The 27,088-nt window shown below is 42.2% G+C and overlaps 2 protein-coding genes across 2 annotated transcripts in view; both read right to left on the bottom strand.

Moving 5' to 3' along the window:
* tmtc2a (transmembrane O-mannosyltransferase targeting cadherins 2a) overlaps positions 1-9,453 on the bottom strand; it is a 67,030-nt gene extending 57,577 nt beyond the window's left edge. The window contains exon 1 of the mRNA XM_015959499.3: positions 9,041-9,453. Within this exon, the coding sequence (XP_015814985.1) occupies positions 9,041-9,123 (83 nt within the window). The 5' untranslated portion in view covers positions 9,124-9,453. The remainder of the gene's footprint in view (positions 1-9,040) is intronic.
* Positions 9,454-13,976: 4,523 nt separating this feature from the next.
* On the bottom strand, positions 13,977-27,045 carry mettl25 (methyltransferase like 25). The gene is made up of 12 exons (XM_015959537.3): positions 26,757-27,045; positions 26,058-26,228; positions 25,863-25,969; positions 25,172-25,756; positions 24,742-24,889; positions 18,126-18,220; positions 17,690-17,719; positions 17,168-17,241; positions 16,275-16,368; positions 15,838-15,912; positions 15,388-15,459; positions 13,977-14,589 (listed from the first exon to the last, which is right to left on the bottom strand). Exons 1-12 carry the CDS (start codon positions 27,043-27,045, stop codon positions 14,488-14,490), a joined length of 1,842 nt encoding a protein of 613 aa, XP_015815023.3. The 3' UTR covers positions 13,977-14,487.
* Positions 27,046-27,088: the final 43 nt, after the last annotated feature.

The following is a 27,088-nucleotide window of genomic DNA, read 5'->3' as shown; positions in this document are numbered from 1 at the left end:
TACGGACCACAAGCCTGAAGATGGAAACTAATCTATGAACCTGATCATTCACACCATTAACCACGGACATCTTCACCAGGGAAAAGCTGTCAGTGGTCAGCAGCACACATGGAAAACACTTCCATATCCAGAAACCAATCCCTCCAGTCTGAAGAAACTGGCTGCTCAGCGTCAGAACTCACTTTTGAAAGTCACAACTGATGCTGCGTAATGAAACATAAGTACTTTCTGCAAGCATGACATGTTTGAGTTTCTGTTCTGACAGCTGTCCTCAGCTTAAAAACAACTAGCCATTGAAAACTGATCTTCAAAAGCTACTGATTACAAAAGTTGGATCTGACGATTTGAGTAATCCTCAGCTTGGGTTGAGTTTTATGTTACGCCTCAAGTGCTATAAGCTGTTTTAGATTCCACTTTGTTGTTTAAAAACAGAAATGGATGCCAGCTTCAAAGTGTAATCCAATGCCACAAAAAGCATTTTGCTTTCTATGCCACATTTAGTGCACTGTGGTAGAAATTCAACCCCATGCTCCTGGACACAATAAAGGGTCTCAGTTAAGTAAGAACATGACCAACAAGGGTACAGCAGGCCAGAATAAAATGCTGTGATTGTTTACAATACTTCATCTGTGGTTTTGGGGGTTTCATCCTCCTAAATCTGCATGATCAATCTATGCCTTTGGAATGTGAATGCTAGGGAGAACTGGTAGGTTTGTAAGTCTTGTTGTCTGCGGATACTACTGTTTAGGAATACGCACAAGTCATGTATACAGGGAGGGTGATGGGATTGAGGTCTGGGGGTTGTGTTTTGGCAGCTGGTTGGGGTGACTGCGGCCTGCGAAGCACAGAGGCCAGCCAAGGGTTAGCTGCAACCTCAACCAACCTCAAATGGAGAAAATGAGAGACAACCTAAAAATAAATGAACTCAAAGTCAGTGTCTCCAAAGTGAGACGAGAAGCAAGAGTGGTAGTCCACCGATGGATTCAACTTCCCTCATCTTCTTCAAAACACATTTCTGGAATGCTTGAAAAGGGAAATAAAAACTTTAAATATTATCACAAAATCACATTGTACCTTGATGCTAGTGACTCTTTAAACCCATCCCAACCAAAACTTGACTAGACCCAGACACATTTTGGAAAAACTCAATTAAACAAGGTGCCACTGATGCCTCCTGAGGGAGGTGTTGTGTGCATCTTCCTGTTGGGAAAGAGACCCCTGGGCAGACCCAGGGAACTATGGAGACATTAAATCTCTAGGCTGGAGAGGACATGCTTTAAGTTTCCATCAGAGGAGCTGGTGGAAGGGGTTGGAGAGAGGACAAGATGAGCTTTCCTGTACAAGCAGAAGAGTTCGTCAATGTGAAGACAATCACAGTGCTGCAATGATCTTAATACTTCTTCTACTTTGTCTTTACTCTCCTGCACCTTTACCACTCTCTACCAGCAACAGGAAGATGTAGGGATTACCGTATCACAGCATAACCCAAGTGTTGCATTGGCAGGACCCTCTTGGACCATGAAGGAGACAAATCATACTAAGATGATATGAAAACAACACATGTTGGAGTCTAGACTTTTTTACACCATAGCAAGGCCCTCTTCCAGTGTAACAGCAACTCTTTTACTAAAAAGGAGCACTTCATGAGTCAAGAATAGTCCAGTTCAATATATTGAATAGCAGTTTGCAAAACCAGCAGTGGCTAGATTCAGACATTTGTTGCATCTGTGCATCAAGAATGATAACAGCAAAGCAGAAAAGGGAAGACAATCATATTTAAAAGAGTTTGGTGGTTTAACTAAACCAGTTCTCATTTAAATGGACACTAACAGACTCGTCTTTGCTGCTTAATTATTAAGAACAAGCAACTCCAAGCCCGTATTTAACTGTTTCCTCTTTCATTCTGTGGTATTGGTCCAATATCTTTTCCTAAAACACACATTTAAGAAATCCAAATCCATCCATTCAACGTGCACTCAGAACCCTACAGTTTAGTTTGCTGCTAATCTTTGTTCTCGTCATATATTTTCACTGATGTTTTTGCCTCCCACCCAAATCTATGTTATATTTTATTGGGAGATATGACAAGAGATGAATAGCAATACTTTCCTATACTAGGACGTAAAAACATCATGTTGATAATTCCTAAATACAGTGGTAGTACGTATGAGGCGTGTTTGCATTGTCGGAACTTCAGGGTAAATTCTGGGTTGGGCAGGGGGATCTGAGCGGGAGAAACTACAGCCCAGTCCTCCCAGTTATTGTGTGTAAATACAAATTCAGCCCTTTCAGGACAGATATCAGCATATCGCGGCCTCTTCTGCAGTGAGTGATGTCACTGATCAGTGCCAAAAAGGGTCCACAGTAACATTAATAGCATTCAAAGTTTTTTTTTTTCAATGACCAAATGAGGCACCATTTTTACTGTGTTCTATGAGACAACAAAGCCCAGTGAAATACGTCATTTGGGGGGATTTGTGCTGCATTTTCCGATGTTGGGAGTTCCGCAGCGCGATCGGTGCTTGTGCTTCCATTCTGCATCCCCAACAACTCTATTTACTAATGCTGGTTGTTTTAGATGATGTCTGCTAATGAGTTAACTAAATGTTCCACTCAGCTACTCCGCCTGGCCTTCACAAGTACCTGTTCAGGTACTTGATTAGTTCCTGAAAATAGCCCAGAAAACACGTCTATAGAGCTCTGGACGTCACGTGACTCTCAGAGAGTAGACGCCATTTTGGCAGGCAACAAAGGTAAACAAAATGAATGGGATCGACTTGGATTTTACTCCGTCGGAGTTTACTTCACACTTTAAAACCGAAGAAATCATTTTATATAGTCAGAAATGAAATAGACTAAACATCTCCGACCCTTACCGTGCTCCTGGGATACTTTTTAAAATGCCAGAAGCTGTCAGAGCGGACCTCTTACCGGATTTAAGATACCCTGACATTTATAATTTCCTTGTTAATTTTCCCTCGTCCTACTCCGGAGCATCGCTAAGAGCATATAAAAGCCTGGAGGGATACAAATGGACTTAATCAGAGTTTGTTGTCATCTGGATTCTTCCTGCAAAGGACAGCGCTGTTGTCACCGGGAGGGTAAGTGGAGATTTTTGTTACCATTAGCAACAGCAAGGTTATGTCTGTGTGAAACGGTGTGTGCTTTTTATGTGTGATCTGACAATTGATCAACCATTGCTTAAAAATTAAATACAGCTTAGCCGGTTAATTGCTGTGATCATAAAACACGTAAACGGCAGCACGCAGAAATCACGAGGCAACGTTTTACGTGATGTTTACTTGTTGCTATGAGTAATAAGACAGAAAAAGCCACGCCAAAATAAGTTTAGGAAGCCCACTAAGAATCATAACAAAAGCATTTAAAATAAACACCACACACAGTTGAGGAAACGTTGGTTTAAGTACCTGCTATGAAGTGGTCGCTGCATAAGCGAAAACCTTTACTCTCAGGATCCCACAGCTTCATTTTAGCCTGGAGGCTAGCACGTTTCATTGCGATGATCCAACGTTTGCGGCGTTCTGGATCTTGAGGAACCCTGTAGAAGGCTCTTCCCTTATCTCGTCCGTGTCTGTTCTGGCATCCTGGGGCACAACAGGAATCTACCATATTTCCCATCTGATTGAGTTTTCTGACAATAACAAATAGCCTAGCTGCGGGCTTCTGCCTGCCAAGATGGCGCCGTTCGATTTGAACTGTTGCATGCCGGGAGAAGTGACGTCAACTCCTGGAGCTCTATTGGCACATAACCAGAAAAGGTTTTGCTCCACCAAGCCACATTTTCATGAGGTTTGCATCTTTCTCCTCAAAGACAATCTTTTCTTCACACTAATCTGATCCAACCCTCTTCAAAAGAATCTCAACTTACAACCGATAAACAGTTTTCTCATTGGTCGTCCAGACCAGACTGCTCAGTCTAAAACCCTACATGCTGACAGTCCCCTGCTGTTCTCGCCTAAATTTTACCGAGCACACACTTTTTTTTAGCTAAGAACTTTCATGAAACTACTTCTTCCCTCAATATGTGTCTGTTCTGATCACACAATAATGCAATCCAAACACCCTCAACACAACTGCGGCACATGTTTTAGATAACTGTTCCTCCACAGGCAGAAATCCTGGCAGCATTTACCACATCGGAGTGAAACTGATCACAATGAGCCTTGTGAGCATCAGCCCAGTAGAGATGAGGATAGAACTTAGTTGTTATAAGAAAACCTGGTTTAGAGGAGGAATCTGTCCTTTTGTTGGAACATTAATAATATTACAAGCTGTGTATTACAGTTATTACAGTTGCAGTCACTGGAGCTGCAGTCCTGCAGCTGTAGAGTCGTCTAACTATGAACACAGACTAGAGGCAAATATCCAAAACTCTGATTTTCTCAGAACATGCAGCTACAAACACACGGGCATTCCTCGATGCTCCTCTCAAATGAGCATCAATTCAGGAAGTTGCTGCACCAGTGTTGCCAGATCCAAAATCCCACAATATCGCAGAGAGGCTTAAATTATCGTTTTCCAGTACAAATTATCGTACATTATAAATTTAATAATAACGTTCTATAAACGACTTCTCACTCCAATATAATATAACAAAGAAGGTGTTTTATATTGCCCTGTTTAAATAAACATCTTTAAAACCAGTAATATAATGCTTATAAACGTGCAGAGTGTGTCGGCACCACACCGACCTCCACGCAATGACACAATATGCACATTTGCGCAGTCCTATTCATTTCATTTCTACATAGGTTAAAAGCACGTGACAAAACATCACAGCAGTGGAAAAACTGACCCAATAAATGACAAAGCAGCCTACTCACCTAGTTGCTGACCTCGATCTCCTCATCTGATTCACTGTATGTTGCAGCAGAATGCCTTTAATCACCTGTACTAAGTGGTCTGTGCTTCTCATTGCAATGTTGTGCTCGGCTAAAAAGCCACAAAGCCGTGTTACTAGATGCAATGTGAAATTATCGTACATTTGAGGATTTTTGAAACTATTGATCGTACATCGTACAGAGCCCAAAATTATGGTACAAATATGATAATTATCGTACATCTGGCAACACTGTGCTGCACATAGATTTGTTTGTGGGTCTGCTGAAGGGACGGGGAATAAAGAAGGCAATCAGAGCAAGCTCTTCCTGGCTTTCTCTGTTTTTGCTAGAACACACAGCAGTGGTCTTTCCTTTTGTGAACATTCCAGGGTGCTAGGCAATGTGTGCACAATTAGCATGCATAAAGGCAATCCATTAGCACTCGAAGTCAAAGCCCGGTGGTTTGAACTGTGATGAAAGAGCACTTCTCTGAAACAATTACATCTTGATGCATTTACTGGTCAACCGCAAACACTGAGCTGGAAAGGCAGCAGCTGCTGCCCAGAGATTCTCCGTTTTCATTTTCCCCTTAAGTCAACTATCACTGTTATTTGTGTGGTGCAGATTTAAATGTTTTAATACTTCTTACGACAGTCCTCATCAAACTCCTCCGAAGCTTGTTTTGCTCGCCTGAGACAAAGAGGGGAGCTATTTCGCTGAAACCCCTGGGGAGCCATAATGCGTTTCTAAGTTGAACCATGACTGTGATGTTAGAGGGGGTCACAGATGTTTCTGGAGGCACAGTTGTGAATGCTGAAAGCCACTTACAGGATGCATTTCATTTACAGAATAGGCTCCTTTATGTCTTTTTAGCTTCTCTTTGTCTCTTAAATTGCGGTGCCCATTCATCGGCCAAGTGAGCTAGCCAAAGGCAAAAAGACAACCGCGTCTGTTGACCTGTCAAATACTTTAACAAGACGGTTTAAGAGTCACAGCTTTCCCAGTACATCACAACTCTCAAACAAACTATTAAACAACTGCACTGGTGTTTGAATAGCAGGTTAATTCTGATTAGAGACCCAAGAAATCCAGTCTCCCTAAACATGTGGCAAAACCAAAGCTATGCCATAAACCAGCAGACGTCCTTTTTTTATTTCTCAGATCAAAAATGGCTTGGCCCCAGTCCTCTCCCAGCTCCCGTAAAACACAGTCATTTCACACGCAGGGGCTTTTCATTTGGATTACAGCTGGCCAGGGGAGCACATGGCCAAACCCACAGCCGTGCCCAGGAAAAACACTTGACATGATTGAATAAGCAGAGACCAGCCAGAACATCCCCACAACTCTGACCGCCTGGATAAAGATTTATCTGCTCCGCCGTCTCGTCTAGGACGCATGTGACATGTAAAGGGGATTTGATTATGGCAGCGAAAGGTCAGATACGATCGTTTCTGACTAACCGCAAGAGGAAAAATCTAGAAAAACAAGTTGGTTCAGTCAGTCATCTCCGACAACTCCCAAGCAGGATGATCAGCTGGACCCTCTTCCATTTCAATCTGTCTCTTGTGTTAACCTTTCACTCGTAACTCTCTTCAATCCCAGAGGGAGGAGACGAGGAGCGCACAAGGCTGGATCCCGAGAGAGGACACTGTTTGATGGACGACCAGGGCCAGGCCTTTCATTGGTATTCAGCTTCCTCCATCTGGGGGGTGCTGAACCAAAACACCAGTGTCTGTCCCCCAGAGAGTAGATCGCTATGGTGACTATGATAGATACTTAGCGTTGGCGGAACTTCCACCGAGGAGAATTTGCGCAGGCGCTGACAAAATTGGGCCGAGGAGTGCCCCAGGTAATCTGTCACCAAGCAGCGTTTTGATAACCTCACAGCGTTGTGTAGATGACGTGGATGGATGAACGATCTCTGGGTGAAGACTTGCTAAGGACAGCATACAGTCGTCTCTACTCTCCTCCTCTTCACATTAGCAAACCATCGACCTCACTGCCCAAGAGTAAAGTCAGGAAATTTTGACCTTTAAAGGGTGTCTGGGGTGCTAACCAGAGGACTTCTGCTAACTGAGAAAAAAAGAAAGTAGAGATGGTCAGCTCGTACTGCTAAACCACAGAGATCTGTAGTTTCACCCCAAGAGAAATCAGTATCTGTCAGGGTCCTGGAGTTTGTGGGTTTTTTTTTTTCTTTTTTCATCTGTAGGCTCGTTGGAGGGCATGCAGAGATGCTGGAGCCAGCTCCACCCAGACGCCACACTCACCTGCAGCTCATCTAGTCGTTAGATGGGAGGACTAAAATGAGCCAGGAACCAGTCTCTCATTGCCAGATTGTTTGCCTAAGTGGATAACCTGTTCCTGTTATGGTTGCTATGACTTTGCTTCAGCTAATCTACTCAACCCTGCTACCTAAACAAATCAAATCAACTTTATTTATAGAGCGCTTTCACATGGCCAAAATGGACAAACAAAGCGCTGTACACCAATAAAATGCAACACAAAAGGACAGAGATAAGACCATTAAAATATATTAATAAATCCATTAAAATACACAAAGAAATCCCTGTAAAATACCGTAATAAATCCTATGAAAATACAATAAGAAATCCATTTTAAAATACAGTACAAAAACCTGAGTGCCAGTTCACAGTCCATATCCGGCCTACTTCCCCCAACTTCAAAGTCCAAAAGCCAGCGAGAACAGATGTGTTTTCAGTCTTCCTTTAAAAGTTTCTAATGACGTGGCCTGTTTTAACAAAGGCACATCTATACCTCCCGGCTCCTGCAACTCCATCCATCTACATCCTCACCTCCTCTTCCCGTGTGTCTCCTGTCCACCGTCCAATGAAATACCATAATATCCTCTTCATCCTCACCATAATTCCTTGACTACCAACATACTCGCACCCTAGTAATCACAGTACCTGCTCTCCCTCAGATATCCACCTGCCTGCAGCTCTGGGTCCTCACCACCTTCCTCCACTCCTGTAAGAAATGTCTCTGGTTCGTAGTTCTGCTGTATCTAAATTCCAACTCCACTCATTTAAATCCCTCCCAGTAATCCAGTCCTTTTTCTCGACCCTGGCTCATTCCTGAATTCCTCATTTATTCCTGTCAAATGCTTTTTATTGATCCAGTTGTTTCACAAGCATGTGGGTCCATTTCCTTCCAAAAACCATGGCAGATGCAGCTTGAGCTAAGCTGCTCTTGCCCCGTATTCGACATACCTGTTCAAATGCTCTTTGGAACCAAAATCAGCTTTGGATGTGAGACATCGGACTTCATCACTGAAATCAGTTGGATTTTGCACTTTTTAAAATTATTTTAACGTGGCTCCTACGCTTTACTTCCATTAAGAAGTTAATCTGATTATCTCCCCAAATAGTGTAAATTGAAATATATATAGAAGGCAAAAATTATAATCTCTGAAAGAAATGAGTTCAAAATATGAAAAAAATAAAAATAAACATTAACGGCAGATTAGTGGATTTTTTAAAGGCTATAAATGTTGCCCAGGATTTTAATAGTCTGGTTTTGAAGGCTGAAAATTCTCAGTTCTAACTTCTCATCTGCTGAAACTGAACTAATATGTATTTCTGTTTATTTACACATTTACAGTTGTGATTCTGAAAGAAACACCTTCAACATTTAAGAACTGCTATAGATGGTAGAATAAGTCATTTCCAAAGAGTTCATTCAGACTGGGTACTGTTTAAGCTCAATATTTGGCCGATCCAATCACCATCTGTTTTACAATAAACACACTGGTGATTTTGCATGCAGTAACACATTTGAGCTGATAAAGTTATTAATTCCATTATTTTAGCCATGCTCCGTTTAAGTGATTTATGTGATCTAATCTAATCACCAAATGTTGATTTTATGCAACTATTTCAAATCCACTCTTGACTGAAGTGAGAGGCATTGTTAGAACAGGCATGGTCACCACAAGAGCATCACTTCATGTGAATAAGGAGAGTAAAACGTTCTATTTTCCGGACACAATTATTATCATTTGTATTTCTCGCTCATTTGCATATCTAATAACGACTATTATAGGATCAAACGTTAATTAATGTGGAGCAGACAAATGAGCTCTGATGTGCTACTCTCGCCTAACAAAAGCACATGTGAGAGAAGGGCAGGGTCGTTTCTGAGCGAGAGCAGCACGGACATGGTGAGATGTTGAGACCGACCTGTCATCGTAGCAGAAGTCTGCGTCCAGCGTGTTCAGATAGAGACCCACAGCCACGGCGGTGCACACCAGCTCCGTGATCATCTCTCAAGCTGGGAGAGGAACCGGTAAAGAAAACGGAACAGGTCCTCCTCCCCCGTTTCTCTCTCAGATCTGTGCTCGGCTGCTGCACGGCTCTCTGCGCGTCAGATGAAGTGTGTCAAACTTTGCCATGGTGTCTCCTCTAACCCATCTCGGTCCGGGCTGCTGCGGCGGAGGTGAAGCTATCACCAGAACAGACGCAGAGCTGTGCGCATTTCTGTGCTGCTTCGTCCCTGGTGTGCGCATCGCATCTCCCTGCTGTGGAACAGGAGAGACTGCTGGCGGAGAGGGGAGACGCATGTGCTTTTCAGCTGCTGTGCGCATGCGCACTGGCTTTCCTCTCCGGTGAGGAAAAGGGGAAAAAAACGTGGACGCTGTTGGAGGTTCACATTGTCCATGTGGTTTTATTCTGGCAAGAGAAAGAATGGGCTATCTGTGGACGGTTGCCATGGCAACAGTTTATCTTATCCTCCCAGTAGGCAAATAAAATGTGGACTGCATAATTAAAACTAGAAAACCTCCAGTTGGCTTGGACATATTTGGTTTTATAGGAAAAAATCTGTAAATTATTGCAATTTTTGTTCATGATTTGAGGCATTTTATTCATGAACAGCCAGTTTAAATGTAATAAATTAGTTTATTTAACTTCAGAAATTTGTCTGTGTGTAACATCTTATTTCTCATTTGTCTTTCTGTCAAACAGGCCAGTCCCTCTGAAGTGTTTGGATTAACTGTAGCCTGAATCTGAAGTAAGTGAAGTTATTTTGCAGCTCTTTGTTTCTCCTTGTGCATTTTTATGAACACATTTGCATCATCTGTGGTGTTTAAAGATTCTCCCACAAGTTTGCCGGTATGTAGCATTCAGTAATTGTGTTTACATCTGAACAAAGTCTGACTGTATTCTAATAATGTCTCGCTAATTTTTTATTTGTAATCTAGAAACATTTCTTCTGACTTCTTTATGCTCACTTCAGACCTTTTGGACCAAATCAGTACAATCCTGTAAATTACAAAAAGCCACGGGCACTTTTCTGCCTCGTGATCAATTTAAATTAAATACTGAAATGCCTGACATGTGCATGCATCCTGCTGCAGGCCTCACACTACCACATTCTTATGCTGAATTTAAAATACTGATTGATTTTGCCTCACCAACCCCCGCTGCCTCTGCTGGGAAGCCAAACTGAGGGAGCAGAGCAATGATTGTGATGGATGAACTGCTGCACCTCACCCTATGGCCAGCATGCATGTGGGCATTGGTTTGGAAACAGGCAGCCTGGTCCTGCTGACTTCCAGCTGGAGCGCTGCCTGTCCCACAGTCAGGGATCCAGTGGGATAAATGCTGTGCTGAACTGTGGAAAAAGAAAACCAGATGGTTGGAGAAGAATGTCTAGAGCGTGAGGGCCCACAATGGCTGGGACAATGACAGAGCACTGAAGCTAGAGGTTAGAGCTATTTGTAACAGGGACCCTGGTTCTGAACAGAACTTGACCCCGGCCTTGTGAGACCTGTTGGATCATTCATTGAAGGAAGGGTCTGTTCTGGAGCTAATGTTTCCTCTTCAGCATTTATCAGCATCAAGAAAAACAACCTGGTCTTCAATCTTTAAATTAACCTCAAAATATTGGTTTTTAATTATATTTGAAGAAATGCTTGAAAATGTCAGACTGACCCAAATCTGTACTGATAAAATAAGGGGAAACTGCTGTAACTTCAGTCTGATTAAAACATCTGAGAAGAGAAATCAAGCCAGCCTATGAAGGAACAAAAACATTACAAGTTTGGTTAAATGACGGCTCTTCTCACTCGACAGGATTCCAACATCAAGTCTGAATTCATGCCACATTTGATAATATGATGTAATGGTTTGTTTGCCATTTGTGTTATGTTGCTTTAGAAAGTGACAATCATCTGTACAGCATATAATTTAAAACTCATGACATCCCTCATTGAAAGCACATTTTATTTTGCTCATAAAAAAACATTCAGCATGTTGGACTATAATTTTTTTTGGGGGGGGGGGGTGATGTTTTAAACATGCATACATGCTTTAACTGTTATTTTGCTCATTTAAATGGACAACATGGTCCAATATATCAAAAACAACAATTGTGTGCAACATCAATATTGCAGAAAATCTGAATTCATACCATATAATATACAGAAAACAACAGTAGAGTTTACTGAAACATCAGAGGAACTTAAAGCTTCAGGTTGCACACGACTGTTTCTGTGAGTGAGGCTTCTGGTTCCAGAGTGACGGAGCTATGACTGAGAAAGCCCGGTCCCCACGAGTCCAACACCTAGAATGAGGGGCAGCGAGCTGGAGCGCAGGATTAATGTCTGTTCAGGACTGTGGCTAGATAGGGGGGGGGACCAAATGCGAGCTGCCTTGTTTTGGGCTGCCTAACAATTTGAGTTCATCACAGTTGATGATATCACAATATTCAACAATGCTGTTGCAAATGAATGTTCTCCAGGAAATTGTGCAGCTTTACTGTTCAGCAAAAAAAAGTTGACATTTTAGCACCTCCGATGGACAAGTCACTGCACAAGTCAGTCAGACAGACGTGCAGGAGCTCCAGGAGTTGCTGAACTTTGGTCCTATTCCAGAAGGGAAGATATTTGTCCTCCAGTCAGAAAAATAAACTAATGTAAATGAGCTGCAGAGGAGACGCAAGTGAAATCTGTTACACAAATGAGGGTAAAGTAAAATCTAAAAGTTGACTCGGAAGAAACGCAAAAACAAAACTAACGATACAATAAAGATGACGAAAGAGGTGTGACATGGCCAAATTGTTCTACAGCTAAACATTCCCCAAAAGTGTTAATATCCGAAATCGACAGTTAACAGAACAAATGAATAGTCTGGTTTGTGTTTCTAATATTTAGGGAGTGTTCCATTATTTCTTTAAAACATCAGCTTTCTTCAGAGCTTTCATTAAGAGATGTGTCTTCACCATTTCAGCTGCTCTAAGAGGGTAATGGTGATTTCCCCGTTGTTCACTCCGGAACGGCCGTATCTCCACCCAGCAGATACACATCAGAGGAAACAATCAGAGCTGGAGGTCTAGGCTAACTAAAATAGATGCCATGGTGTTGAAGTTCCGCTATCTCTAATCAACATCCAAATCTATTTCTATCTTTAAGGGAACATTCTGCCCGGAAAATCAGAAGTCTGACTTTGTTTTGAGTAAAAGGGAGCATGGTGGTTGTTCAGGGTCTAATCAGGCTATGCTTTATACACTAATGATGTTTCAGATCCAAGTGGTCATTTTACCACGTGGAGTATTTTTCTCAGACGTTCCAAAGCTGCTGAATAAAGTATAAAAAAATACACGACAGAAAAAAAGATCCCATCAATTTTTCATCTGAGCTGCCTTTGCTCCAGCTCTGAACATCAAAGACAAACAAATACATTCTTCTGATCTCATTTCTAGTTATTTATTTAGGACGTAAACCTGGTGGCCTTCACCTAGTCCTGTCCCATCCATCTGGGCCTGTCCCAACAGGATATTCTCCAAACGGATCATCAAACCAGGCAAATCATTCCTCAAAGCATTTTTGATCTTGTCTTTTCAATTGTCTCCAGTTCTGTTTGAGTTTAAAGTTGTTTCTGTTCAGATGTTTCAGAGTGATTTAATACGATCGGATGAAATTTAAAGGGAACTGGGCAGGGGTGATGGAAAATAATAAGAGGGACGAGAAGTGTGACAGAAATGTTTCATACTGGAAACGGCAGCTGCTTGAGGCCCAGACTAAAACGTTTGAACTTCCTGACAAGCCCGTTTGCACTCCTACGATGCATCCGTGGCAGGTGTGAAAGACATTTTGTCCCTGTGCATCCTCAGAGGGTAAATGTGCACGAAGTGAGAGATGATGACTTTAACCTGAAATGAGCTCACCTCTGTCCGGCTGAGCGGTAGAGTTGCACAAAGGTGCTGCTTTGGGGTTTCTTTGGTCTAAAAGGTTCCAGTTCAGATGAATCAGGACATCGTGATTCATTTTCAGCAGACATGTTTTAACGATGACATCCCACACCAGGACACGTGTTCCTCCTGATTCTTCTGCTGCTTTAGTTACAAGCTCAACAAATCTCCAACTTTCCTCCCATTAAGTCAGCTTAGTCAAGGTTGTTTGTTTTTAAAATCAAAGCTTATGAATGTCAAATCTGACGGTAGTCAACGGTGCATGTTTGATCCAGAACTCACATCAAAGCTAAAAGTCAAAGTGTTGACTCACTCCCCTCACATCCTCTCATTCCTACCTTGCAGGGAAAAGTCATCAGAGGTGGGAATTCCTCCTTCACATCCTGGATGCCTTTTTCCTGCCCTCTTTTGGGTGCAATGTCAGGAAACTGAAGCTTACCGACCCATACTCGGGATCTTTTTCCTGTCGTCTGTGCAGATGCTTTCAGCAGGCTGGATGAGTGTTTATCTATAAACACGTATATGCACAGACTGCGTGCGAGCCTCTGAGGATAAGCAGGTTGACAGGACATGACTCACTTGGCTGCGACAAAACCTGGAAGTGTTCGATTCCCAAAAAAAGTTCTATTCCCATCTCTGACTTGTGTTTGCTTCAGCACAGACAGCCGAACACGCCGCTGGACCCAGATACAGCCCAGCGCCTCACCGTTTGTCCTCGCCAAGATAAAAAACACCGTTTCACCACAGCAGCTCTGACAGATGTGCAGGCCGCTGCTGCTGTGGCTACAACAGTGGAGCACAGAGGTGGTGATCAGAGGGAATGTTTTGTCACATAGTGAGAAAGAGCATTCTGTCCTGATATTTTAGATTCCCTATCATGTTGTAAAAAATCACAAATGAGTCAAAGGAAATCACACAAACAGCTGCTGAACATCTTCGAAGCTCCTCGTTCCTTCTTTTAGTTTATTTCTGGTGAAATCTGGACCTCTTTCAGTACATGCCCTGAGTTAATGTTAAAAACAGAATCTATAAATCTGTAAATATTTTAGTGATGCGTGAAACTTGCATCCATGCAGGATTTAAAAATAACAGTTCATTTGCAACTTTTTCCAACAAGCACACATCAAGTTAAGCTAATTTTATGTCTCATCTGTCATTCCTGGCCAAACATATTAAGTCATAAAAGCATTTACTCTAAATTTACTTTAAGAAAAATAAAGATTTGTCTTTACATTTTTATTAGAACGGGAAAACGGGGTTTCTAAATGTCATCCAGTAAAATCCAGCAAGACCTTTGAAGGCCTTGGTGTTCCCTAAAATCAAATGTTTTCACAAAATCACAAAGAAAATAACCAGAAAGCCTATAATTCAATAAATTACAGGTGGCATGTGTGTGTGTGTGTGTGTGTGTGTGTGTGTGTGTGTGTGTCTCCGTTCCTCAGCTTGTTGCGTTTGCAAGACTCTTAAGTCCGATGAGTGCGTAGCACCTTGGGGACAGCAGGGGGTTAAACAGTTGCACCAGAGCAGAGGATACGCCGTCCTGCAGCACAGAAAGAAACTTTACCACATCATCGTGTTCAGGCGCGCATACATCATCTCTACGTTCATGTGCAGAGTTTTTCTTTGTTGGAAGCCGTTTCCTTGTACACACATGGCCAAACAACTCCCCACCTGACCAGTCTGTGTTTGTGTGATTAAACCTTCAGCTCACTTATCACATGGATCATCTTACCGCAGATCCATCCCCGTTCCCCTCCTCCTCCGTACGGTGGAGCTGACCATTGCTGTGTGTTACAACGTTTGATTACAGGACTCTTTACTTCAAAGCGCTCTGATAGCTCCTCGCAGTGACTTAGAGTAAAGATTAGCATGTTGTGCTTGGCTGCAGAAGCACGGGAGGACAAACTGCAGGCTTGACTCGATTTAGCTGACACCTTTGTTAATGTCAGAAGTCCTGATTTTATCTGACATTTCCACGAGTTCTCTTTAATCACCTGGGACACAAAAACTCAAGTCCCAATCAGTGAGCTGCTCCAGTCAGTCAGAATAAAACTCCAGCTGAAACATGAGAGTTACAATGGCAAAGGATTCTTTCAAAGTTGTTTTTTTCTGACTATTCGCTTCAGTTCCAAGTTTCTCAGTATAAATTTTAGACCTTATTTTCGTGAACGTGGCCACTGAACAGGACGTCCAGCAAACTGAACTGAATGAGCATGAACATGTTTAGGCACTTCTTTTTCCACATATAATGAGGATTCCACCACCGTGCTTCACTCTTCCATCTTGCTTAAAATAATTTCCTTCAGACAGAAATAGTTTTATCAGAGTTGGATGTTACCTGTTCTTTAAGGTAGCAGAGGCGATCCAGAAGAATCAGACCTTCAATACACGGCGCGAGGGTCACCTTCAACTAAATATAAAAAAACAAGTTCTATATGTAAAAGTGTTTGACTCAAGTTGGTAATTGTTGTAACAGCGCTCAACGACTTGGGCAGTCCCTCCCGGAAAAAAAGCATCTTCATGTTTTATTTCAGGAAAAATGACATTTGAATTCTGGCTGACAATATAATTAGTGACCACGAGGCTGGTTTTCCTCTGCCTCTGTACAGCCATGGTATTCCCAACAGGTCTGTCTTTTTTGGGGGGGGGGGGGGGGGGGGGGGCAGTTTGCAGGAATGAAAATATTTCACACGGATATCAAAAAGATGATTGAGGAGGAAATAGTTCTGAGTAAAAAACAAAACAACGGCAGGTTGTCAGGTTTTATAAAGGCGAGTTGAGAACGTACCATGTTAAAGGCGTGCATCTCCTCCATCCGAGCTCGGTACGCGTCCTGGTAGCTTTGAATTTCTCCGTCTGAGAGCTGAAGCACAACCAGGATGAGGCGTCACATAAAGAGGGCAAATCATCCCGGGGATAAAAGGGACTAAAAAGTCTGTAGCTTTTGAGAGTTGTGAGAAACTTATAACAGATAGAAATACATCAGCCTATTCTCTTGGTTGCCCGGGGCAACCAGACAAGCAATCGGCTCAAGGTGACTCCTTCTGGCTACATTATGACCCCAAGAAGGAATGAGCTAAACAAACTGAAACTCTGATTTGGAGCTTTTGAGTACAGATCGAATCTAAACCCAGACTTGGTGTTTTAGTTAAACCGGCGTTTAGGGAACGTTTCCGACGGTTGGCTCTGGAAGGTGCAAGACGAGAACGGCTTTCTCCAACTGACCTTTGAGTCATCCAACTCCAGCCTGCGCAGCGCCCGACGGACGTAGTCCACAAAGGATTTTGTCTTGGAATAAACATTCCCAACTCGTTTTTCACTGTGGAACAAACACGTTTTATTATTTCTCAGATTTTGGCACCATGAAGTAAACAACCTGTCACTCCTTCAGTCTCATGATGTGTGTCTACATTTAAACTGGAACCTGCCCAACTTCTAAAGCACTAAATGACGATGGAAATGTTCTGTTTGGAGCAAATAATAGAAAGTAAACAGCAATGTCAGCAGATAAACTGATGTTCGGGAGATCTTCTGGGACATTTGATCCTCGGGTCTGAATTTTTGATAAGAACTGAACTGAGATCTGCTAAAACTCCCAGCATTGTTCTCCTAAGCCGAGCAGTAAAAACCACCGACTTCCTGAATTCCAGGACTTTTGTAAAGTGCACATATTTGGAAAGCTTTGATGAATTCCTGTCAGAGTTGTCTGTTCTTATCTTTTGGGTGAAACTGTCACATTTCCTCTGATGTTGCACCAAGCTCAAAGCGACACAATCGGCATGTTCTCATATTCCAGCCGCAGCTGCCCTAACGACTAAAGCCGGCGGTCAACACGCTGAAGATAATCTCTGAACTAATCTTAGCCTCCAGAGTTTATAATTCATTAGGCGTGACCTGATCATTCACCGGAGCCTGGCTTGCGTCTCAGTCCACGTGGCTCTGGTTTGCAGGTTTCAGTTCATTTGGAATCCAAACAAACCAGAAACAAAACCTCTTTTTTGGTTCAGAACACTGAAAACAAACCCAAACGCAAGCTCCACATCCTTTCTGTTCTCCGTCATCCAGACAAATGTAACCGCTGCTGATGGAGGCAAAACGTCAGAAAGGGAAATTATTACCTTTTATAGGAGCTGTAGTGGTCCCTCAGAAGAACATGCAGCACGGCTCTGAAGAACAAAGACTCCATCTGAATCTGTAGCAGAAAGAAAAAACCAAATCTGCTTCCCATCATGCAGCTCGTGTGCAAACTCCTCGATGAATAATTCTGACAATTTCCAAGCTTAATGCAACACTAGTGAGCAATCAAGCTTCATACCTCCATTCCAGCAAGTAATCAATCTTTCCGTGATTGCATTAATATTTATAAACATTCCATATTAATGGCGATGAGTTTCGTGTCTCAGAATGGGCCTGCAGCCTCGGAACACTTCAGATAAATACACCAAAGTCAATCAGAGGCTTAAGACGACAGAATTAATGGGCTGACTGTTTAAAAGCACAAACGGATCTATGGTGAAGATAACGCGGTTGGAAACTAGATGAATGCAACAAACGATTAGATAAAAATGCTTCCAGTCTGGTGCGATGGATAATTATCAGTGGATGATATCGATAATAATTAGCACACAGGCCTTACTCACCCCCTGGCCAAGTGAAACCCTCTCCAGAGCCTGTTTTGTGAAAAGAAATGAAACTGTTGAGGGTGAAACGTTTCGTGGAAAGCAAAATAAAATATTCTAGATAAAAAAAAAAAGATGGATGAGTTGGTTTAAAAGTTAACGGGAAACATCAAACGGCATCAATTCATTGATTATTTGACTGACAGAGTAGGCAGGTCCAACTCATTAGCCCCGCCCCCAACGCTGTCTCAAGAATGTTCCAACCTCACTGTCAGACCATGATGGTTTAGACCACAGGAACCGGCGCAACAAGATAATCAAAGGTATGAGCCTCGGCTGTAGGTGCTGAAAACATCTTGGCTCGTCAGCCCTCTTCACTGTCAGTCGCAGTGTGTTATTTTTATTTTTTTTTACTCGTCCAGCCTGACACACACACTTTTTACATCAACAGACTCACCAAACATGCTGACATCCTGGCATTTCTGCCGCAGAAGCAGGACTGACGGCGGAGGTACTGACTGAGGGGGAAACCACACGCCGTCTGCGAACACTCTGTGAGAACAGACAGATAAACTCTGAGCGAGTGCTGACTGAACACTTGGGCTTCCTCTAACTGTTTCCACGAGTGCAGCTCCTGCTCAGAACGTGCCTATGTCGCCGCGCAGCCGTGTGCATTTTTGTTGCCTGAAGGGATTCTTAGCAGTAGACATAAATATGTAATGTTGGGATATTAAATCATTGATGTGAATCATTCCATGATGATGGCCTACTGGCCCAAAAGAAGGTGCTAGGTATGGATGATGCACTTGAAGAATCACCAGAATTCCAGATGAGCAGTTTAAACGAACGCCTTTAATTCCTTCTTTGGGTGAGGCGGGCCACCATGGCAGCTGGCCTGCAGCCCAGACTGAGCGTGTGTGCGTGAGCTGAAGTCTTTGTTCACCGACTGTCATGATATAATGTTCCACTCCTAGCTGGCATGGAGGCGAGCTCTGAGGGCTGAACACGAGATGATGTGATGCCGCATCAGCTGCAGAGAGACGTCTTCCCTCACAAACCAGGGGCCGGGAGCATATAAACCAGATTATGTGGTGAAACATCCTCAACCCTTCTAATTGATTTGTTTTCTAAATAAAGTTTGGCAAAATCCAATGTAAACCTTTAAATCTATAAATAAGATGTAATGATTCCAACAATGACTCCCTGAGGCCAGCTTGATCTGCAGATTGGCTTCTGACTCTCAGAAGTTTTCATTTTTATTTATTTTTTATTAGATTGTTTGGCTGTGCAGTGGTTAGAGCTGTTGCCTTGCAGCAAGAAGGTCCTGGGTTCGCTTCCCGGCCTGGGATCTTTCTGCATGGAGTTAGCATGTTCTCCCAGTGCATGCGTGGGTTCTCTCCGGGTACTCCGGCTTCCTCCCACAGTCCAAAAACATGACTGTTAGGTTGAGTGGTCTGTCTAAATTGTCCTTAGGTGTGTGTGTGTGTGGTTGTTTGTCCTGTGTGTCTCTGTGTTGCCCTGCGATGGACCGGCTCTCTGTCCAGGGTGTACCCCGCCTGATTGCCTGTTGACCGCTGGAGATAGGCACCAGGCACAACCCCCCCCCCCCCCCCCCCCCCCCCCCGCATGGACAAGCGGGTTCAGAAAATAGATGGATGGATGGATTGTTTTTTCCCCAGAGGTGCCAAGCTGCAGCCAACTACAAGCAAATGTTTTAATGAACAACAAGAAAATGTTATAGTTTTATCTTTTATTGTTAGCATGTGTTTGGTGAAGCAAATGTGAGTAAAAGCATTATTTTGTTGTGTTTTCACAGATTATGATGCCGTTTTCCCCACTAAGTTCTCCTAAAAGTAGATTTTCCTGCCTTTGATGTGTTTGATATTTTATTTTTATTTTTGTTGTTTTCTGGTGCAAAAAAATGGTAAGAAAAAAAAACGTATTCCCAATATTGTGTTGATTTACCTTTTCATGTGTTTTTCTGACAGCAGATGTTTGCTTTTTTGTCTTTATTGACCCTTTGCACGTGACGTCACGCCACTCATGGGACCGCCGCCTTCGCCATGATGGACGGCAAAAAGACCGTTTACACCCGTCGAAACTCAAGTGAAGTTAGTCAAAACAAGCCAGTTTGTAGCCTTTTATCGCTTTTCTTTAGTTGACTTGACAGTAAAATGGTTTTAGCTTGCTGCGTGATCGGCTGCACTAACAGACAAGGATGTAAACTCAACTCGTTTTGTTTTTTTTAATAACTTTGATGGAGACTGAGGATGGAGATGAACTGCAGCAACCAATCAAGCGGACTAGCAGCCCTCAGATTTGCAGCGGACATGTTTTTACCAGGTAAGATCACAACAACGTGGGCTATAATTGGAAAACTTTTTGGGGAAAACCTGGTCTGATGCGGAGAGATGGCATCCATCCCCCTTTGGATGGAGCAGCTCTTCTTTCTAGGAACATGGCCAGTTTTATTAGTCCTCCATGACAACCCAGGGTCCAGACCAGGAAGCAGAGTCGTAGTTTAACCCACCCCTCTGCAGCTTCTGTACTGTTACCCACCCACTACCCCATAGAGACAGTGTCCTGCCCACGGCCAAAATCACACAGATTCAATATCAGGCTTAATAAAGCAAATCATGGAAATCTCATAAATATTAGAACAAATTCAACTGAGCTGAAAACTAGAAAAATTAAATGTGAGTTATTCAACATTAGGTCTATTTTTTCTAAGACTTTGTTAGTTAATGACTTAATTTGTGATAAGCAGATTTCTTTGCTCTCTCTCACAGAATCCTGGCTGCAGCAAGAGGACTATGTTAGCTTAAATGAGTCGACTCCTTCAAATTATTTAAATCATCACATTGCTCGAAGTACAGGGCGAGGAGGAGGAGTAGCAACCATTTTTCATTCAGACTTATTAATCAGTCCCTTACCAATTAATAGCTACAGTTCGTTCGAACATCTTATTCTTAGTTCAGTTCGTTCGAACATCTTATTCTTAGTTTTCCTAATCCAGATTGCAAAACTGTAAAACCACTCTTGTTTGTAGTTTTATATCGTCCACCAGGCCCTTACTCTGAGTTTTTGGATCAGATCTCTGATTTTTTATCTGATTTGGTGCTAAATACTGATAAGGTCATTGTAGTGGGGGATTTTAACTAGGGATGCACCGATAGCGATACTGGTATCGGAGCCGATACCAATATCAGTATCGGTATCGGTAAAAGTTAACCGATACCAGGAACCGATACCAATGCAGTTGCTTGAAAATGGCTTCACTGTAACTTGTCATTTCTGTTCACCTAATATTTTAGTTTTGTGATGATTTCCATTCATATATTTTACTTTTTATCTACCTCGCAGTCTTTTCCTGTTGAAAGCAGAAAATAAAATAAAATCTGTATTCCAAATCATTGCATTTTTATTGTGTGGTGGAAGTATTGGTATCGGTAATCGGCATCGGCAAGTACTCAGATCCAAGTATCGGTATCGTATTGGTTTGGAAAAAAGAGGTATCGGTGCATCCCTAATTTTAACATTCATGTGGACATTGAAAATGATAGCCTCAATGTAGCCTTTAGTAATATCTTAGACTCAATTGGTTTTACTCAAAGAATACATAGCTCCACCCACTCCTGCCATCATACATTAGACCTTGTGCTGACTTATGGCATAGAGTCTGAGGAAATAACGATCTTTCCACATAATCCAGTCCTCTCGGACCACTTTCTGATAACCTTTGAGTTTTTTATAACTGAGTTCTCGAGACATGAAAGTAAATTTCACTATAGTCGGTCTCTATCTGACAACGCAGTTGCATCTTTTAAATCAACTGTTCCATCTTTACTGTCCTCAGCATCTCAGAGGCATGTAGCAGAGGGCAATATTTTCAGTTCTAGCCCCTCACAAATTGATGCCTTAGTTCATCATGTTACTTCCTCTTTACGTGTGGCATTAGATGATGTTGCCCCTTTAAAAAAGAAGGTAATTAGGGACAGGAAGTTGGCTCCCTGGTTTAATTCTCATTTACGAGCCTTAAAACAAAACTCTAGAAAATTGGAGAGAACATGGCGCTCTACGTACCATGAGGAGGCCTACCTATCCTGGAAAAATAGTCTTGTGCTTTATAAAAATAAGCTTCGACAAACTAGAACTGCTTATTTCTCAGCGTTAATTGAGGAGAATAAGAATAATCCTAAATTTCTCTTCAGTACAGTTGCTAAACTTACACAGAATCATAGCTCTGAGCCATCTATTCCCTTAGCCCTCAGCAGCAATGACTTCATGGGATTTTTTACAAGTAAAATTAATTCTATTAGAAACAAAATCTTTAGCATCCTCCCTAATGCGATTTCTTCTTCCTCAGTAAGTGAGGCAGCATCAGAGGTAACTGTAGAACCTCATCTGTGCTTGAACCGTTTTGATCCAGTTGAGCTTTCAGAGTTATCAAAAATATTAGCTTAATCTAAACCTTCAACTTGCATTTTGGATCCAATCCCAACCAAATTATTTAAAGAAGCATTTCCTTCGGTTACTGCCCCCATTCTAGATACAATCAATCTATCCTTAGTAAATGGGTATGTACCACAAGATTTTAAGGTTGCTGTAATCAAACCTTCACTTAAGAAGCCTTCTCTGGATCCAGATGACCCAATGAATTATAGACCAATATCTAACCTTCCATTTTTATCCAAAGTCCTGGAGAAAATAGTTGCCATCCAAGTATGTGAGCATTTAAACACTAATGATCTGTTTGAGGAATTTCAGTCTGGTTTTAGAGAGTATCACAGCACTGAAACTGTGTTAGTGAGAGTTACAAATGATATTCTCATGGCCTCAGATAAGAATCTTGTGTCTGTTCTAGTCTTGTTAGATCTCAGTGCTGCCTTTGGCACAGTTGATCACAATGTTCTTTTAGAAAGACTTGAACATGTTGTAGGGATCAAAGAAACAGCGTTAGGCTGGTTTAAACTCTACCTGTCTGATAGATTTCATTTTGTAAATGTACATGACAAATCTTCTTCATACTCCAGGGTTACTTGTGGAGTACCACAGGGTTCAGTGTTTGGACCAATTCTTTTTACTATATATATGCTCCCAAATGGTAAAATCATTAGACAGCATGGGATAAACTTCCACTGTTATGCTGACAATACTCAGTTATATTTATCCATTAACCCTGATTAACCTAATCGGTTAGGTAGATTACAGGCTTGTCTTGAGGACATAAAAAATTGGATGACTCTAAACTTTTTGCTTTTAAATCAAGACAAGACGGAAGTTCTCATCTTTGAGCTATCCAGAAAAGGAAATTGCTTAGCCAATCACCTGACCTGAATGGCATTACATTAATCTCAGAGAACAAAGTAAGGAACCTTGGTGTTATCTTTGACCAGGACATATCATTCAAATCCCAAGTTAAACAGGTTTGTAGGATTTTCTTTTTCCACCTTCGGAATATTGCTAAGATTAGAAGCATCCTTTCCAGGAGTGATCCTGAAAAACGAGTTCATACATTTATTACATCAAGACTGGATTACTGTAATTCATTACTCTCAGGAAGTCCACAGAATGTAGTTAAAAGTCTTCAGCTTGTCCAAAATGCTGCAGCTAGAGATCTGATGAGAATTAAAAAGAGAGATCATATCTCTCCTGTCTTAGCTTCCCTACATTGGCTACCTGTTAAATTCAGAATAGATTTTAAGATCCTTCTTCTCACATATAAAGCTCTTAATAATCAGGCTCCATCATACATCAGTGATCTGATTGTTCCATACGTTCCTAACCGAGCACTTTGCTCTCAGACTGCAGGTTTACTGGTGGTTCCCAGAATATCTAAAATTAGGATGGGAGGCAGATCTTTTAGTTATCAGGCTCCTCTCCTGTGGAACCAGCTCCCAGCCTTAGTCCGTGAGGCAGACGCCTTGTCTACTTTTAAGACTAGGCTTAAAACATTTTTATTTGATGGTCAGATGGTTAAAATTTGATGTTAGCCTAGATCTGGACAAGTGGGGGAGTAGAGGGAGGTGGAGTGTACAGTCGGTAAAGACGGCTCTCCCTTGCCCTGCCTCCAACGTGCCTCCATCTAAAAAGGCTAGGTTATCCAGAGTTATCTCTGTAATTATGCTGCTATAGGCTTAGACTGCTGGAGGACACACTGACCACTTTTCACACTCTACTACTTTCTTCTACAATCTGCTCTTTAACTGTATTATTTTCTGCAATTTCAGCTGTTAACTTTATTTTCTCTCTAAGTGTTTTTCTCCCCAGAAGAAGCTACAATGACGTTCTGCTGAGCTGTGGTAGCCTCATGGAGGGGGCCATCGTCTAGCACACTGCTGCTAACCACTTAAACAATCTCCCTCTCCTGATAATAACTTTTTGCTTTTCTTGACGTTGGATGTGTTACTGCTAGTTTACCCGTTTAATTAGAGATCCACTAGGATAAATACAATAAAGTTTATCTCTCGCCAAATAGAATATTTACTAAGAAATCACAATATAACTATAGACACATTGCTTGGTGTATGTGTGTGTGTGTGTACCATGTTCAGAATATGTGTGTGTGAGTGTGTGTGTGTGTGTCTGTACCATGTTCAGAATGTGTGTGTGTGTGTGTGTGTGTGTGTGTGTGTGTGTGTGTGTGTGTGTGTGTGTGTGTGTGTGTGTGTGTGTGTGTGTGTGTACCATGTTCAGAATGTGTGTGTGTGTGTGTCTGTACCATGTTCAGAATATGTGTGAGTGTGTGTGTGTGTGTGTGTGTGTGTGTGTGTGTGTGTGTGTGTGTGTGTGTGTGTGTGTGAGTGTGTGTGTGTGTGTACCATGTTCAGAATGTGTGTGTGTGTGTGTGTCTGTACCATGTTCAGAATATGTGTGTGTGTGTGTGTGTGTGTGTGTGTGTGTGTGTGAGTGTGTGTGTGTGTGTGTACCATGTTCAGAATGTGTGTGTGTGTGTGTGTCTGTACCATGTTCAGAATATGTGTGTGTGTGTGTGTGTGTGTGTGTGTGTGTGTGTGTGTGTGTGTGTGTGTGTGTGTGTGTGTGTGTGTGTGTGTGTGTGTGTGTGTGTATACCATGGCCAGAAGGGTCAAACTCCTCAGACAGAAGGTGATAACAGCAGCCAACGCCGCAGACTGCAGCCAGCTCTGGTTTATCCACAAACATCTTCAGTGTGCTGGGAGCCAGGTCTCCACACGTGTGCAGGCCGACCACGACAGCATCCTAGATTCCAGAGAAATCCCGCAGAGGAGGGAGAGAAAAGAGGATGAAGTATAGGGTAAGGGTGACGATGGATGGAGGGGTTTATTGATGATGACGTGCTGCAGATGTAGCACTGCAGACACACCCTACGTTTGCTTCAGACATGCTAACTCCTGCAGATGTTACAGTAATTCTAGAAGCTGCTATGGGAACTGAGCTCTGCTCTGCTCTGCTCTTCCTCCACCTGACACACAGTAAATTCATTCCCAACAACCACTTTTTGTTTTTTTCGTTTCTCCTCACCTTCAGCTCAGAGATGAGCTCTCGCAGCTCCGTTTGTGCCGTGACAAATGATGTGAGAGGTGAAAACACACCGCTGGTGCCATCTTTTCTGCTTTGAGCTTTCCTCTCCAGGTTCTCCCTCTTCCTCCTCTCCTTCTCTTCAGAGCTGAGCTGACTCGGGGGAACTCTGGGGGGTGACGAGTCCATCACATCTGCTGACAGGACGCTAAAGAAAGGCTCTCCTGTTTCTGATATTAGCTCAGACTGCGTTTCCACAGCAGGGTTGATGTGCAAAGAGCTGATTGACACCTTCTCCTCCTCCTGTGACCCACTTCCTGCCAAACGATCACATAAAGCATCTTTGTCCTCATTCGGCTCAGGTTTTATTTTTACTTTCTCCTCTTGACGTGAGTGTGCAGCCTCTGTTCGGCTCCTTGTTGCTTTTGTATGCTTCTGGTATGCTCGGGAGAACTTCTTCAGCTTCCTGTTCCTCTCCTGAGCACCGTGGGTGTTGGTGCTGGATGAGTCAATGCCAAACACTTGAAGGCCATACTGCAGGGACAAGAAAGAGCTCAAGTAGCCCTTCCCTGATCCTACATCGATCACCTGGAAGTTAAAATATGTTGGTTGGCATGGAAAATAAGTCGTAAATCAAATAATCTCAGGAAAAAAAAAGTATCTTCTTTGCAAGAATGCCACATACTAACTCTACCTGCTTGACTCCACAATGCTGGGCCAAACAGGCCACTACCTCAGACATGCACTGGACTTCATGGGATTTCTTAGAGTTCATGAACTCATCTGCTTCCAGCTCTGCTCCTGCATCACAAAAACAAACGTTCACCCCTACAATAGAATAGATCACTGGTTTTCTGTTTCACAAAGCAACGCTGACAACCTCCCATACCAGTCTCTGCAGACTGTGATGTGTTGCCTCTCAGATCCTTCAGTAGCTCATCCCTGCTCATACACACCCCTAGACCGGAGAGAGAATGGGTCTTTGCTGCCAGCAACAGTTTGTGGATATCAACCAGCTGCTTAGAATCGATACAAAACCCAAACATGATCCTTGAATTTTCTGTATTAGAAGACAGGAAAATTATGTTAATTTACTTTTTTCAGACAATCTAAATGATTTTAGCTTGGCTTCATCTTTAAAACTAAAGGTTAATTGTTGTCTGTTTTAACACTTTCATGTGATTTAAATTTGAATGACAAAGGACAATAAAGACTTAAAATAAAAGTAAGCTAATAAAATCAGTTATGGTAAAGATGAAGGTGTTTGTCAGAAAAAATATTTTTGATCATAAAATAGGAAACTGAAACTCTAAAAAACAATAAGCTCAAACAAAATTTAAATGAACAGTTATTTCGTATTTGTCAGAGATAAAAGGGGGCAGAATTGAATTTCTTGTTTTGTCATAAAGACAAAAACGCCATGATTATTTCAGGTGACAGGGTGAAGAAAATCAACAGCTCCTTCATTTGAAAACTATAGAAAAAAAACTTTAATGAAGCAACAAAATTGCTTTTATTCGTTAACGTAAATAGTCAAAGATCAAAGTCATTCCATTTAAAAAGGTATTAAAATTCTGTTTGAGTTTACCCGTTTCATTCAACTTTGGCTCCATCTGCTGGTCAAGATCAGAAATGACAGCTGACAGGACCTCCTCCGGAGACACCGCCATGAACCGTTTCCACACGTCGTGAGTGTAAAACTCCACAGTGTGCGCATTAGCGATGCCAAGCGTTACAGATAGAAACCGATTGACTTCATCTATCCGCTGCTGAATTTCTGCAAGGCTGTAAGTAGAGGAATTCATTTTAAAATCCCCTATAAAGAGGACCACAGAGGTATGTGTACCGCTTCCTACTGATGATGTAAACCAAGACATTAGGAATCGAAAATACTACTCGATTTTTTTTCTTTATTGCTTT

The sequence above is a fragment of the Nothobranchius furzeri genome, chromosome 1, assembly GCF_043380555.1.
Source record: "Nothobranchius furzeri strain GRZ-AD chromosome 1, NfurGRZ-RIMD1, whole genome shotgun sequence".
NCBI lineage: Eukaryota > Metazoa > Chordata > Actinopteri > Cyprinodontiformes > Nothobranchiidae > Nothobranchius > Nothobranchius furzeri.
Note: the sequence above shows the minus strand (reverse complement) of the source record. Positions and strands in the feature narration are given on the sequence as shown.